Below are 14,029 nucleotides of genomic sequence, written 5' to 3' on the forward strand. Positions count from 1 at the left end.
AAGGAATGCATTTGAGTCAGTTGTAGTGAGGTGGAGGAACCTAGAGCCTGTGAGAGTGAGATAAGTCAGAAAGAGGAAAACACACATCATATATTAAAGCGTATATACGGAACCTAAAAAAATAGTACTGATGAACTTATTTTCAGGGCAGGAAGAGAGACACAGACACAGAGAACAGACTTGTGGACACAATAAGGGGATGAGGGCGTGGGACGAATCGAGAGAGTGGCCCTGGCTTCTGTACACTACCATGTGTGAAATAGGAGCTGGGGGGAGCTGCTGTTTGCACAGGGAGCTCAGCCCCGTGCTCTGTGATGACGGGGCAGTGGGACGGGGGTGGGAGGGAGGCTCAAGAGGAAGGGAATATATGTATCATAGCTGGTTTACATTGTCACACAGCAGAAATCAATACAACATTGTAAAGCAATTATTCTCCAATTAAAAATGAAAAGTTTCCCTCCTGCTCTGTGGCAGATAGGAACACATTGTCTCAAGAGCCTTCAGTAGGAGTCCTTTGTTATGACATCCTGTCTTGTGTAAACTTGTTTTATTGTCATATAAATTAAGCCTGCTATCAAGCACATTTTGTTTTTTCAAATCTGTGAAAACATTATTTTAGCAAAACTTACTTGTGTAAGTACATACTTATTCTCCTTTCATAATTAATAGTCTTAAAAGACTAAATTTCCATCTGTGTAGCCCAGAAAGCTCTCATGATTAGCCTTAAAACAACTAGCAGAAACTTATAGGCTGTCTCTCATTAGCACATTATCCGAACCAACCATGGGAGGAAGATACAGAAATCAGTAACTGAGATTTTAATGTGATAATTCCTTAGTTTACCGTGAAGAACTTGGTAATTTCCCATTAGCACATAAGTAACACTGTGCTCAGCTTGCTACTGCAGAGACAGTGTTGCTGGTTAGCTCCCACAAATAACGTTTGCTTGCTTTATAATTTACGTTAGGAAATGTTTAAACAGGGTGAAAGAGCAGTTTTTACAAGCACAAAATCAAGCAATTCATTTTCAGAAAGTAGAACCAAATGAAACCAACCGAAGAAAAACAGGTGGGTTGAATCATATTTTTTAAAAACAAAATAAAGAGTTGTATTTTGTATGTGTGTGTGAATAGAGTTACACAGTTCTAAGAACAGTTGTACAGGGTGGAATATCAAATAAAGCTTTAGGACTCAGAAAAATGGAAGCTTTATTTGTAGGAGAAAACAAGGTTTATCACTACAGAATTTTAGGGACATAAGTAGAAATGGGAAAGATAATATAAACATTAGAACAGTGGAATGGAGTTTCCCAGACCCTTTGACATAACAAATGGTTTAGTTAAGGAAACTGGCAAAATCTTGAAATCTCAGTTGGTGCTACAGCAAACTTTTAAAATTAAATGATCAGAGCCGAAAGCACTATGCTGTACATTTGTTAGTCCAATAGCACTGATTCTTCACCTGAGTAACTTATTTTTTAATTGAAGGATAACTGCTTTACAGAATTTTGTTTTCTGTCAAACCTCAGCATGAATCAGCCATAGGTATACATATATCCTCTCCCTTTTGAAACTTCCTCCCGTCTCCCTCCCCGTCCCACCCCTCTAGATGTCACGGGGCCCCTGTTTAATTTCCCTGAGTCATCAGCAAATTCCCATTGGCTATTTTACATATGGCAATGTAAGTTTCCATGCTACTGAGTAACTTTAAAGGCGACTTGGACCTTGAAATACAAGTGTTGAAAAAGCGATGTCTGGAGAAAGGTGAAATCACAATTATACATCAAAGGCCACGGGAGCTATAATTTCAGATATTGTTTCAGTTGTACCAGCTTTTTGTTCACACCCAAACTCCACTGGTAGAATCTACTGCATGTGGGGTGGAGAAGAATTCCATTTATTTTCTGCTGAAGCTGGCGAACCGAATGAAGATCTGTATCAAGTGACAGGAATCAAATGAAACATGACAAACCTGTAAAAGCCGCCACCTGAACATGTCAAAGCAGAACTTGGCGGTGAATGAGGTGGGACAGGGGCTGGGAGACAAACCACACAGACTGCCTCGCCGGGCTGGGCAGCTCGGGAGGTCAGAGGGAGAGCCAAGGGGAGCAAGTCTTCGTCGGGCTGGGGCTCACGTGGTGGGGTTTGGCATGGCGTGCTGGTGGTTTGTTCATAGATACAAGTACGTATCTATCTTGGATTGGTTTTATTATGGAAAAATTCTATGGAGATATGCTGTATTGACTGGAAAAGGATTCACTTGTTTTTTAAGTTACCAAATTTATAACGCAGAAGCATTGGTTTTGAAGTTAATCATTTAAGTGGAGTTTAATCCCAACCTAGTTTCTGACATTGGATGCTAATTATTCTTATTTAGCAAAGCACAGAGAAAATCAGCGTTACACGAGCAACCAGGGCAGGCAGTGCTCTAAGGAGGGGACGCCTTTCTCTGCCTTTGGATGAGTTAGATTTGTCAGACATTTCCAGCTGTTACAAAGGCCTCTGACCATTGAAGGAAAGCTGACTTCGCTGCTCAGATGACAAGTTCCAGGTCCCCCAGGGAAAGTGCAGGAGCGGGAGCCTGAACCGGCATTCTGGACTCGACCACGTGCGCCCACGTTACCCGTGACAGTCTGATTGGCCGTCACCCGTCAAGAAGAACCAGTGGCCACTGGACTGAACCCTCCCCTGTATTTGTTCAGGAGCTCTCAGAGTTCTCATTCCTCAGGGAAGCACTTTCAGAATCAACCTGGTAAGTAAGCCATTTATACTTTTAAGTTGGTCCTAAAGAAAATATATAATTGGAATAGCTGTGATGACGTATAGAAACGTCTAAATGAAAGCCATCACTCAGTCACAGTATTTTATTCTGCATCATTTATTAAATATTTTTATATATGCATTTACAAACTTTACTCATTTCAGAACTCAGCTTTCAATACATTTTTAAACGTTTTTTGGTAGAGAGAGTCTCTTGTAAAATGAGATCCATGTACAAAACTAGGCAACAGATATAAAAGTTTCCTCTCATACTTTTCATCCATCAAGCAAAGAAATCATGTGACAAAGAAAAAAAATGTGGCTCGTTCACAAGGATAACATGTCAGTGTTCAAACTATGAGTTCTAATGGGATAGATCATATTTCATCTCTATCAGGATGGCTATAGTTTAATACTTCTTAGCTACTGTAGCATGTTGGTTCTGATGAAGGAAAAAAATCAACTGTTTGGACTAGATCATCTAGAGACCATCAATTATTCATTTCTTTATGAAGTGACACCAAAATTCACCTTGGAGATGACATTGATGGGCTAGCAGTATGCATTTACCTCAAACGTGGCTTAGAAATTTCCCTTTAAAAAATTCATTAACTTGGCAAACTAAAGTCTGAGCCTCTACTTTAGCGCTCTTACTTAAAAGACATAGTTTAAATGATCAATTCAGAAGCCTAAAAGTATCTTTGAAACTAAAGTTGCTTTTCTTATAATGAATGCTGACCTGACAGTCGAGGCTCGGAGCGCGGTCACTAGGAGACAGAGGCCCTGGTGCCGCTAGCAACGAGAAGGACTATCACCACAGGGTCATTGTATGGCACAAAACGCCCGGGGGCCCGAAACTCACTAGTAATATGGTTTTGGCAGCAGCATCATTTAACCATTTGTTACATACTATTAACACACCAGCTTCAAAGATGTGCACTCCCCTTAGGATACACAGGAGTTACAAATTTATGGTGATTGCATAATTGGTATTGCACAGTTTTATAAAAAACATAAATACTGGTTATTCTAGATTTAAATACAAAATACATGTCATATACTTTTAAATCTATAATGTGGTTCAAGTGCAAGTCAGGTGCTTTCTTTAGTCCTTCCCAAAAAGGCATTTTAAATACTTTTTTGGCACAAATGAAATTTCACCCTGCCAACAATTCTAATTACAATACATATATCCAAACCTGGAGAGTAGCAATCATATACATACAGTATAAAACTGAGTATTTACAAATATACTAAGCATAAATGTAACCTCTGTGGGTGAATCAGAACTAATTTAGCAAGACCCACACTAAAAATAATTTAAAAAGGTAAATACGATGCCTTTAGTTCATTTGCTTATGCTGGTTGCTGTGGGTTGACATTCATGTGAGGAGGATGTCCTAGAAGACCAATTCTTTGTTTCTGCTTCCTTTGTTCTGTCATCTGGAAAGTTAAAAAGTTTCATCATTAGACCCAGACACTTCCTGTACGTCAAATCGTATACTCAACCATAGACTTACCTCTGTGGTTATGGTTTATACTGAAACCCACTTTCTACAAATAGCATACCGTTAGTATATCAAACACACAGCTTCAAAAAGGGCATCTACCTGGGCAGGGTGGGGAATTCTGTGCCCTCGTCATGCAACGTGACATTCAGAAATTCTGCTTGCTACTTGTTTCACAAAGGAACGAAAAGCAGTTAAAGCACAAGAGTCTTGTTTCCCAAATCTACGTCCAAATCATAGCTTTGTATGAGAGTTGCAACATGCTAAACACTCAAGAAACTGTCTGATGTGTTTAGAACTCTAAGTTTGAGAGAGATTGAGTCCACTGTCTTCAGGGTGTCTCGGTTATTCTCCAACGGTTCTTGGATAGTTTTGAGAGGAAAAAAAAATCACATAGAGTTTCTAGGGAGATGATAATGTCCTAACACCTCAGGTCCAGGGCAACTGAATAACATAAATCATGGCCTGGCACCCAGTGGTGACCAGTCCTCACCCCCTACACACACCAAGGTCAGGAAAGACCATTTCTTAAGGCTGCTCAAATGAAACCGTGGTTCCAAAACTGCAAACAAGAAGTTGGGACCTTTTATTTGGCTGCTGAACTAAACCAGTTCTCATATTGACAGGTATCTAGCTCAGTTCTGCCTATTTCAGTGCATAATTAACTCCCTGTATTTAGATTTTTCTTAACCCAGTTATCCCAACTCTGGATTTGATGCTGGGCATTTAGGTCAATTAAGGTAAAAAAGCTATATGAAATATCGGATAAAATTGTTATCTCTAAGTGGTTTTAGATCCTGCTTCTAGATTTTTGGCTTCCTAAAGTCAGAGAGGAATTAGGGTTTAGCAGTATTAATATAGAGGATGTGGGCACTGGAATCAGACAGACCTATTTCCATAAAGTTTTATGTTGTTGTAACTTTTCAAAGTCTGTTTCTTCATTCATATAAAATGAGGGTAATAATTCCGACCTCATAGAGAGGATGTATGTAAATTTTCTAATCGTGTCTGTCACATTGTAGATGCTTATATCTGTTTTCACCTGGACTAATTTTTGGTACAAAATACCCTGAGAGAAAGTAAAATGAGAATATGTTACCTCAGTTCAATTTTAAAGTAGTTATTTTGCCTTATTTGAAACAGCAGTTTTCCTTTCATATCAAAATACTATGTTGAGACTCCTATGAAATGCCTTCAGTTGTATTTTAGGAGAGAAGATTTACAAGGAGTATTTCCAAAAGGTAACTTTTTACAAAGCCTCTTATGAAGAGTTGAATTAGGGGTATTCTGCTAGCCTTTAAAGTTTTCTTAGATGAGTGACAAATCTTTAAAGGAGGTGTCACAATCCTCTACTATACTTCACAGATTCAGCTGCAGGAGAGCCTCCTGTGACTCATGGAATAAACTGACAACTAGATGGTGATGCAGTCATCTCACTGCCTGATACTTCACATACTCAGCCCAGACTTTCACCCCCAAACTAGTCCCTTGGCAGGTAGCCTTGAGAAGGACTCCAACAGAACTCACTAAATTTAATAATCTCCGCATTCTCAATGATTTAGGAATCTTGGTGGGCTCAACTCGTACTGATGGGTACTCAAAGCTTCCATTTAAAGATGCTGAGATTTTTCCACGGTTGAAGTTGGCCACTGAAGTTTTTCCTGAAATTTTTCTATAAATTTCTACTTAATTTGAGATGATCTTCTCTGTATGTTGTGTAGCCTCATGCCTGTGTGTCCAATCAGCTTCCTGTGATTTTTCAATCTATTGGCTATAGGTATCACCTGATACCTCAGTGGTGGTCTGACTCTAATTCTTCAGGGTTGTCTTTCTAAACTAACGATCGCATCACCATCCCTCAGTCCCTGACCTTGAAGCTTCCTATTGAGGTGAGTGGCCAAAACCTTTGTTCAAGCAGAGGTTGTACCTGGTAATTTCAAGAACCTAGCACATACTTTCCTGGGGCTTCTTCCTTGGTGGTTCAGACAGTAAAGAATTCATCTGCAATGCAGGAGACCGAGGTTCCATCCCTGGGCAGGAAAGATCCCCCGGAGGAGGAAATGGCAGCCCACTCCAGTACTCTTGCCTGGAGAATTCCATGGGCAGAGGAGCCTGACGGGCCACAGTCTCGGGGCAGGGGAGGGGGAAAGAGTCAGACCTGACGGAGCAACTAACACTTTCACTTTCAGCACATACTTAATTTTGCTTCCTATTTCCCTAGAATAATAGTTCTTAAACTTTGGCATGTGCCAGAAGCACCCCGAAGGCTTGTTACAACACAGATCAAAGGGCCCACAGAGTTTCCATTGAGGAGGCTCAGGGTAAGGTCGGTGAATCTGCATTGCTAACAGGTTCCAAGGTATTGTTAACGCTGTGGATCTAGGACCACACTGCTGCTCTAGAAGAGCATTTCTCTGTCTCAGAAAGAGGCCAAGATCCTTAGAAAAGTTACGTTTTCATATACTTGAATACTTAAAAAGTACTTTGGGTATATTTTCTCAAAATGAGATCTCAGGGATGATTCTCTGCAGTTGAGCACATGGTCGGCACACAAATCTGACTGCCCGAGTTCTGTTTTGATCAGCCATGGCCTTGTAGACAGAATGGCGTCATCTGAGTGAGTAATCAATGTTAAAGTACCAGGGGCAGCTGCTTAAGTATTTGGCCCTTTGGACACGATCCTCATCCAGTGATAATTATATGGGAACAGTAACAAAAGAAAACCAAGTAGTTCATATACTTGAACTTTTTTTTTTCCAAAGTATTCAAGTATATGAAAATGTAACTCTCCTGTTGATTTTGGCTTATTTCTGAGATAGTCAGTGAAACAGACCCCACACTGGGACTGAATTTGGCCTATAGGAAACCAAGTTCAACACTGCTGACCAGGTAAGTTTCCCTGGTCCCTTGGTATACATTCTCACATAATTCCTGACCTTATTAGCTCAATTCAACCTACTTACCTGTCTACATAGATTCACATACACTATATTTATCTTATTTAAGGCATCATTATTATCTGTTACTATTACCCATATCAAAACAAAGTCTATCCTTAGCACATTCTCTCTGGACATTTGAAACAAACCTGACTAGATAAAAATATCCATCAGATTGAGATCTAAGGTAACAACTCAACATTTTAATACTGAAAAATCTACTTTGATTAGTGCAAAATGTCCCATTTGTAGTAGATACACTTAAAAACCCTCAAAATCCACATTTTGCTAAGGATGAACATTTGAACCAATGTTCTTCATAAACTGTATAGAGACTAGCTTGAATTTCTGTATGCCTTCTTTTTGACTCAGTCTAAACAGAAAGCAAATGATATGGTAGCTTTACAGGTCAGAAGCAACCAAATGTCTAAAAGATTTTTCTTGAAAATAGTGTCGACTGCAAATGGGCAAAATCTGCTCTACCAGTGTAAAGGATTAAGGGCTCGCACTGCAGAGAAAGTTCATCCACAGCACACAAACGCCGCAGCCTGCCCTCCTGTCACAGTAAGGCCGTGGCTACTCAGATTCTAAGCAGCCTGGAAGCTCCAGTCACCACAACTGATCTTTCAGTTCAGTTCAGTTGCTCAGTCGTGTCCGACTCTTTGCGACCTCATGGGACTGCGGCATGCCAGGCCTCCCTGTCCATCACCAACTCCCGGATTCCACCCAAACTCATGTCCATCAAGTCAGTGATGCCATCCAACCATCTCATCCTCTGTCGTCCCCTTCTCCTCCTGCCCCCCATCTTTCCCAGCATCAGGGTCTTTTCAAATAAGTCAGCTCTTGTAGCATCAGGTGGCCAAAGTATTGGAGTTTCAACATTACTCAACATCAGTCCTTCCAATGAACACTTAGGACTGATCTCCTTTAGGATGGACTGGTTGGATCTCCTTGCAGTCCAAGGGACTCTCAAGAGTTTTCTCCAATACCACAGCTCAAAAGCATCGACTCTTCGGCCCTCGGCTTTCTTTATAGTCCAACTCTCACATCCATACATAACCACTGGAAAAACCATAGCCTTGACTAGATAGACCTTTGTTGACAAAGCAATGTCTCTGCTTTTTAATATGCTGTTTAGGTTGGTCATAACTTTACTTCCAAGGAGTAAGTGTCTTTTAATTTCATGACTACAGTCACCATCTGCAGTGATTTTGGAGCCCAGAAAAATAAAGTCTGCCACTGTTTCCCCATCTATTTGCCAAGAAGTGATGGGACCAGTTGCCATGATCTTAGTTTTCTGAATGTTGAGTTTTAAGCTAATTTTTCACTCTCTCCTTTCACTTTCATCAAGAGGCTCTCTAGTTCCTCCTCACTTTCTGCCATAAGGGTGGTGTCATCTGCATGTCTGAGGTTATTGATATTTCTCCCGGCAATCTTGATTCCAGCTTGTGCTTCATCCAGCCCAGCGTTTCTCATGATGTACGCTGCATATAAGTTAAATAAGCAGGGTGACAATATACAGCCTTGACATACTCCTTTCCCGATTTGGAACCAGTCTATTGTTCCATGTCCAGTTCTACCTGTTGATTCTTGACTTGCATATAGATTTCTTTGGAGACAGGTCAGGTGGTCTGGTATTCCCATCTCTAAGAATTTTCCACAGTTTGTCCTGGTCCACACAGTCAAAGGCTTTGGTGTAGTCAATAAAGCAGAAGTAGATGTTTTTCTGGAACTTTTGCTTTTTTGATGATCCAGAGGATGTTGGCAGTTTGATCTCTGGTTCCTCTGCCTTTTCTAAAAGCAGCTTGAACATCTGGAAGTTCACGGTTCATGAAGCCTCACTTGGAGAATTTGGAGCATTACTTTACTAGTGTGTGAGATGAGTGCAATTGTGTGGTAGTTTGAACATTCTATGGCATTGCCTTTCTTTGGGATTGGAATGAAAACGGACCTTTTCCAGTCCTGTGGCCACTGCTGAGTTTTCCAAATTTGCTGGCATATTGAGTGCAGCACTTTCACAGCATCATCTTTCAGGATTTGAAATAGCTCAGCTGGAATTCCATCACCTCCACTGACTTTGATCTAACTGCTCTTCACAGTCCTATAAAATCAGTCATGTTCCTAAGAACGAGCCTAAAATACTGAAAAAAACAGCTGAAGCCTCTCTCAAAGGCAGGTATACTGACTCACTGTAAACATACAGCTGGTCACATTCTTGGTCCCCAGTGTAGTGGTCCTCTCGAGTTCCCCTGACAGATACTCTGTCACGCTGCTGCATGACCATCTCTGAGAGGTTTCCGTGGCAGTGACTCAGATCCTCTCCCTCAGGTCAGGCAGAATGAAGTGCTGCCTTTTTCTTTACTGCCAGAGCAAACTTTGAAATCTCTGTTACATACTTACCATGTTGAATTCTAATTTGTTTACCTACTTGTCTCCCACTCCAGACTCCTAGTTCCTTGAAGGAGGAGAAGAGGCCTAGCTCACCTTTGTAACCCCAGTCCCTGGGGCTGCATACCTGGCGGACGGGTGCTTAGTACACGCTGGCCGGAAGAACAAGTGAAAGGGCCCCAGCACAGCGCCTTTGCTGGGGCACGCCAGGCACTTTCATGCCGTTGCCCATGCTGACTCCCCTCCCAGGCTGCCCCCCTGCTGCTGCGTCTCCTCGTTAGCTCAGAGGTCAGCTCCTCGACAAGTCGGAGCTCAACTCCTCTGACGCCCCAGGCCCCGCGTGGGGCTGCCTGCCTGCTTCTCGTGTGCCCTGTGAGATGGGCTTCGTTCTGACGGACGGGCCCCCAGTACTTTTCCTGATGTATCCTGTTGTTAGAGGTCTGCTGCTTTCTGCATAGATTGCAGTATCCTAGAGGGCCTCTTCTTGTGATTCCAACACAGGCTAAGGAACACAGACCTTCAGGTAAGGTTTAATATCCCATTTTCCAACTGTGAGGAATTATTCTAATCATGTTATCCCTTCCTTCTTTATGTAGTTAACAAGATAATAACCCTCTTGCGTGAAAAACGCCAAACAATGTACCATGTTAATATGATAAGAATTTCAAGCACTACCAGTATTCCTAACAACTACTGGATTGGCCGGAAAGTTCTTTTGGGTTTTTCCATAACATTTTAGAATCACATTTGTATTCAGAATCTCTTGGGAGGGGAAACTTGAAGATGAGCAGCATCATGAACTAACACTTAGAATAGCAATTTTAGTTAACTGTTCTTGACAGTAATAGAAAAGCCACTAACCGGATTTTTACTAGTATCCTTGATAAGAACTACTTCTTCTCAAACTGGTATTTGAATAAAACCAGCACCAGAGAGGTCAGTAACAATAAAGATTAAAGCCAAAGACATTCAACTATCTTTGCTCAATTATGCTGTTTTTTTGGACCAGAAGATCTGAAAAAAATATCTGAGTGATGAAGCAATTTTTATATTTTCCAGCATTGTTACTACTGAATGGTATTCTTTCATAGTGGGTTTAAAAAATATCACAGAGTTTCTCGTTCATTAATCATTTGTGGGCTTTTTATTTTTTAATTCAAAACTTTTTTCCCTTTGGAGAGCAAGAATTCTCACAATTACCATTTAAGAACCAGCAGTTCTCTGCCTATCTGCATGACTTTTTATGCAGAAAAGGTTAAGAAATCTTGAGGATTGTTACACACCACATTAACAAAATGTGAATCTTTTCAACAAGTTGATTCTCCAAAAAATGCTTTAAAGCTTTGCTACAAAGTCAAAAGAAACTGTTGACTAATTCCTTCTGAAAGAACCAAGTTTCCCCCAGTAAAAGCAGCAATGCTGAGTTTTTCCTGTAATTCTGGACACCTTAAAACCTAAGCAGATCAATCCTGGTAAAGGTACTTTAGAATAAGTTACTCGTTTCCTCCTATTTCTTTTCAGCCTATAACATCTTCTAGGAAAAAGTGGTTCAATTTCAAAGTCATTCATAAGGGTAAGGTTTTCTGAAGGGTGGTTCCAACGGCTCACTTTAAAACAAAAATGTAAAAAGAGCTGAAACCAAGCAGTTTAAACCACACTGGTTTTGATGTCACTTAATGAACCTTAGTTCATACGTAATCATAGTTTTACATAGGTTGTTCAAGCCAAAATTCTGGCTTCATAGAAACAATCCTGATGCCAAGTCTCTATTATGATCAGTTATGTAACATGGCAGTGAATGCATCCTTCATAATGTTTAAGTATTGATACATGATGTGACTCCTGAAACTCTTAACTTTTAAAAAAAATGAGTAAGAATTGAAACAGTCAACCATGAAAGGCAAACAGGATACAGTGAGGAAACAAAACAGGGGAAACAAGCCTAGCCTGCAAGACCAGGAGCTCCCGCCTGCTGTGTATCTGAGTATCCTCAACAAACAAAAGGATGGAATTGGGTCCAATGCCACCTGGGGTCTTGGGTACCTCGTACACCTATGATTCTGGGTGAATTCCTCGGCTCCACTCACTCCTTAGGCCAAGTTCACTGCTTTGCGAAGTGTGCATCACCGAAGCAGCTTGAGAACCACCCTCAGGGAGCAATTCAACACCCCAGATTCTTAGTGTTGAGAGGACAGGCTGGGCCTACTTGCATGGCATTTACTACCACAGACTACCCAATAATAGCTTCAGACGTGCTTACAGATGCACTGTATAGAGAGCTAACTGCTTCCTTTATTTAGGTCTGTATTAGATCAATTTCTCTTACGAGTTTTTGGCATCTAATTTAAAGTACCTGATTTAATGGTGATTCTTATAGCCACAGCTCTAAGGGAGAGGAAGGGAGCTCAAGCATCGCTCCATGTGTTAAAGAGCTTGCCTCCCTCTGGGGGAGCGGGGGTAACACAAGCAGCCTCAGGAGATGGACATCAGTGTAGTCCTGGGGACCATTGTTGTTTCACAAAAGGGTTAAAGACTCAATAAAACAATAAGCAAAGGAAACTAGTTATATCTCTGTAAGTTTTACTTATGCAGGTTATTAGTCACTTTAGGGGGCTACCCAGCTCAGCACCAGAGATACCCTTCATAAGTAAGGCTTTCTCCTCTCATTAGTCTTTTTATTTGCATCTTAATACAAGTGAAAGAAACTAATTTGAGGCCAGATACTATCTTGGGGTTCAGTTTGGAATAATTTAGTTGGCAAAGAAACAATGCAAAGTAGGACTGCTTAAAGTGCCATGGAAACCACCTCCAAGAAGAGTTGACTCTAGGCGGAGTCTTCACTAGTTATTATGTTCCCCAGAGTAATCTAGCAGCTGTGGGTCTACCTCACCACTTACCTCCGGGCCAGCCTGGCCTGGTAACTACTGCTCTGTAAAATGTATAATCTCGTATATGGAACTGATTAAACAGCTTTAAGCACGGTGGATCCCAATCAATGTGGCTGAGTGCAGGTTGGCCCAGCACGGAGGTCATCACCTGGTGACTGTGAGTGCTTGTTTTAAGGGGGCTAGGAGGGGATTAAAAAGGATGCTGCCTTCTTCCCCTGGCTTAATTACAGGGGCAAGGCGTTTATCTTAGGGACAGGGAGCAGGATGCAGCAGCACGTGTGTGGACGGCTAAGCTCGGTGACGGAAGGGGTGCGTTTGGAGTGCTTACTGTCCCACCCCCAGCACCTGCCTCACTGCCTGGACGATGGCAGCCAGTCAGTGAGGAGGGGGCTCTTCCTGGACTAGGGTTTATCCCCTGGATGCTGAATCTAAGTACCTGGGGAAAGAAGCTGATAGTTCTGAGGGCTGGAAAGAAAAGCCAGAAACAGCTTGTCATCATCTGTCAGTGAAGAAGACAGGGCAGTTTTACACAGTGTGTTTTTCTGGACAGCGCTTCACTGAAGTAGTTTGCATTTTCTCATTTTCTGGTTTTGTTTTTCACATTAAAACCTCGTCCTGAGCAGCACGGAAAGTGGTGTCCTAGGCTTATCCTGTCAAAGGGGCAGTGAGGGGGGAACGGAGAGGAAACTGATGGACTGAATGGGCTTATCACCCATTTCCTTTTTTGTCCAGATGATAAACTTCAGCATTGTAACATGAGCACTACTGTTTTCCTTTTTTTTATTTTCCTCCCTCACCAAATTTGGTGTGTATTGTAGTGGTGTGTGTATGTGTGTAGGCAGGTAGGGTTCTTTTCTTTACCTGATCCTTTAATTCTGACAGTTGTCCAGAGAGGTTGGTGACAAGCTTCATGGTGGACTCCAGTTTCTCCTGCAGGTTCCTCAGCTCATTCTGTTCTCCTTCTGAATCGCTGCTGACCAGGGACATGGCTCTCATCCTCGGGAACCAGTCTAGGTTTCTTTCCTAGAACCCAGATGGAAAAAAGAGGGCGTCACTTCTACCATGCCATCCAGACTTGGCAGCATCGTTCATCAGGCTCTCTCTGCCTGCTACAGAACTAACGTACTGCACTGTGTATTTGAAAAAACGAAACCATTCAGTAAATGTCTTTGTAATTGAGTATAAGGAAACTCTCTTAATTCCTAGAAGAAATCACTGTAAAATGACACATGGGTCAAAGTGGGTTTCCAAACAAAAGTTCTCAACTCTGAATACTAACACTGCCTTTCCATCTGTGATCTCTGCAAATTACAGAGCTAATGAGATCTGAGTCTTAAAACTGTGGTCCCATACACACAATACAACTTACCATTTTAGTCACTTCAAGGTGTACAGTTCAGTGGCATTAAGAGCATTCACTCTCCTGTGTGACCATCACCACCAGCCACCCTCAGGGATCCTTTACATCTTCCCCAACTGAAACTCCAAAATCATTTGCAAAGAAACACTCTAGAAGTAAGTGGATTTTAAGATCCCGAGTGTTGTGG

The 14,029-nt window shown here is 41.6% G+C and overlaps 1 protein-coding gene and 1 long non-coding RNA gene across 10 annotated transcripts in view; one reads left to right on the forward strand and one right to left on the reverse strand.

Annotated features, from left to right (window-relative positions):
- The window catches only part of LOC122682598, a 46,902-nt gene that overhangs the window by 26,687 nt on the left and 6,186 nt on the right, over positions 1–14,029 (forward strand). For 2 of the 3 annotated variants that reach the window (XR_006337429.1, XR_006337430.1), the window contains exons 2-3: positions 2,377–2,751; positions 9,651–10,117. This is a non-coding gene — a long non-coding RNA (uncharacterized LOC122682598). Of the gene's footprint in view, positions 1–1,049; positions 1,069–2,376; positions 2,752–9,650; positions 10,118–14,029 lie in introns of those variants that run through there. The other variant, XR_006337431.1, reaches the window with a different exon arrangement.
- Positions 2,859–14,029, reverse strand: part of ITPR1 (inositol 1,4,5-trisphosphate receptor type 1) — a 345,839-nt gene continuing 334,668 nt past the window's right edge. For all 7 annotated transcript variants that reach the window (XM_043885522.1, XM_043885521.1, XM_043885519.1 and 4 more), the window contains 2 exons: positions 13,344–13,505; positions 2,859–4,202 (listed from right to left, as the gene is read on the reverse strand). In XM_043885522.1, coding sequence (XP_043741457.1) covers positions 4,116–4,202; positions 13,344–13,505 — 249 coding nt within the window. In that variant the 3' untranslated portion in view covers positions 2,859–4,115. The remainder of the gene's footprint in view (positions 4,203–13,343; positions 13,506–14,029) is intronic.

This window comes from Cervus elaphus, chromosome 24, assembly GCF_910594005.1.
Source record: "Cervus elaphus chromosome 24, mCerEla1.1, whole genome shotgun sequence".
NCBI classification, from domain to species: Eukaryota; Metazoa; Chordata; class Mammalia; order Artiodactyla; family Cervidae; genus Cervus; species Cervus elaphus.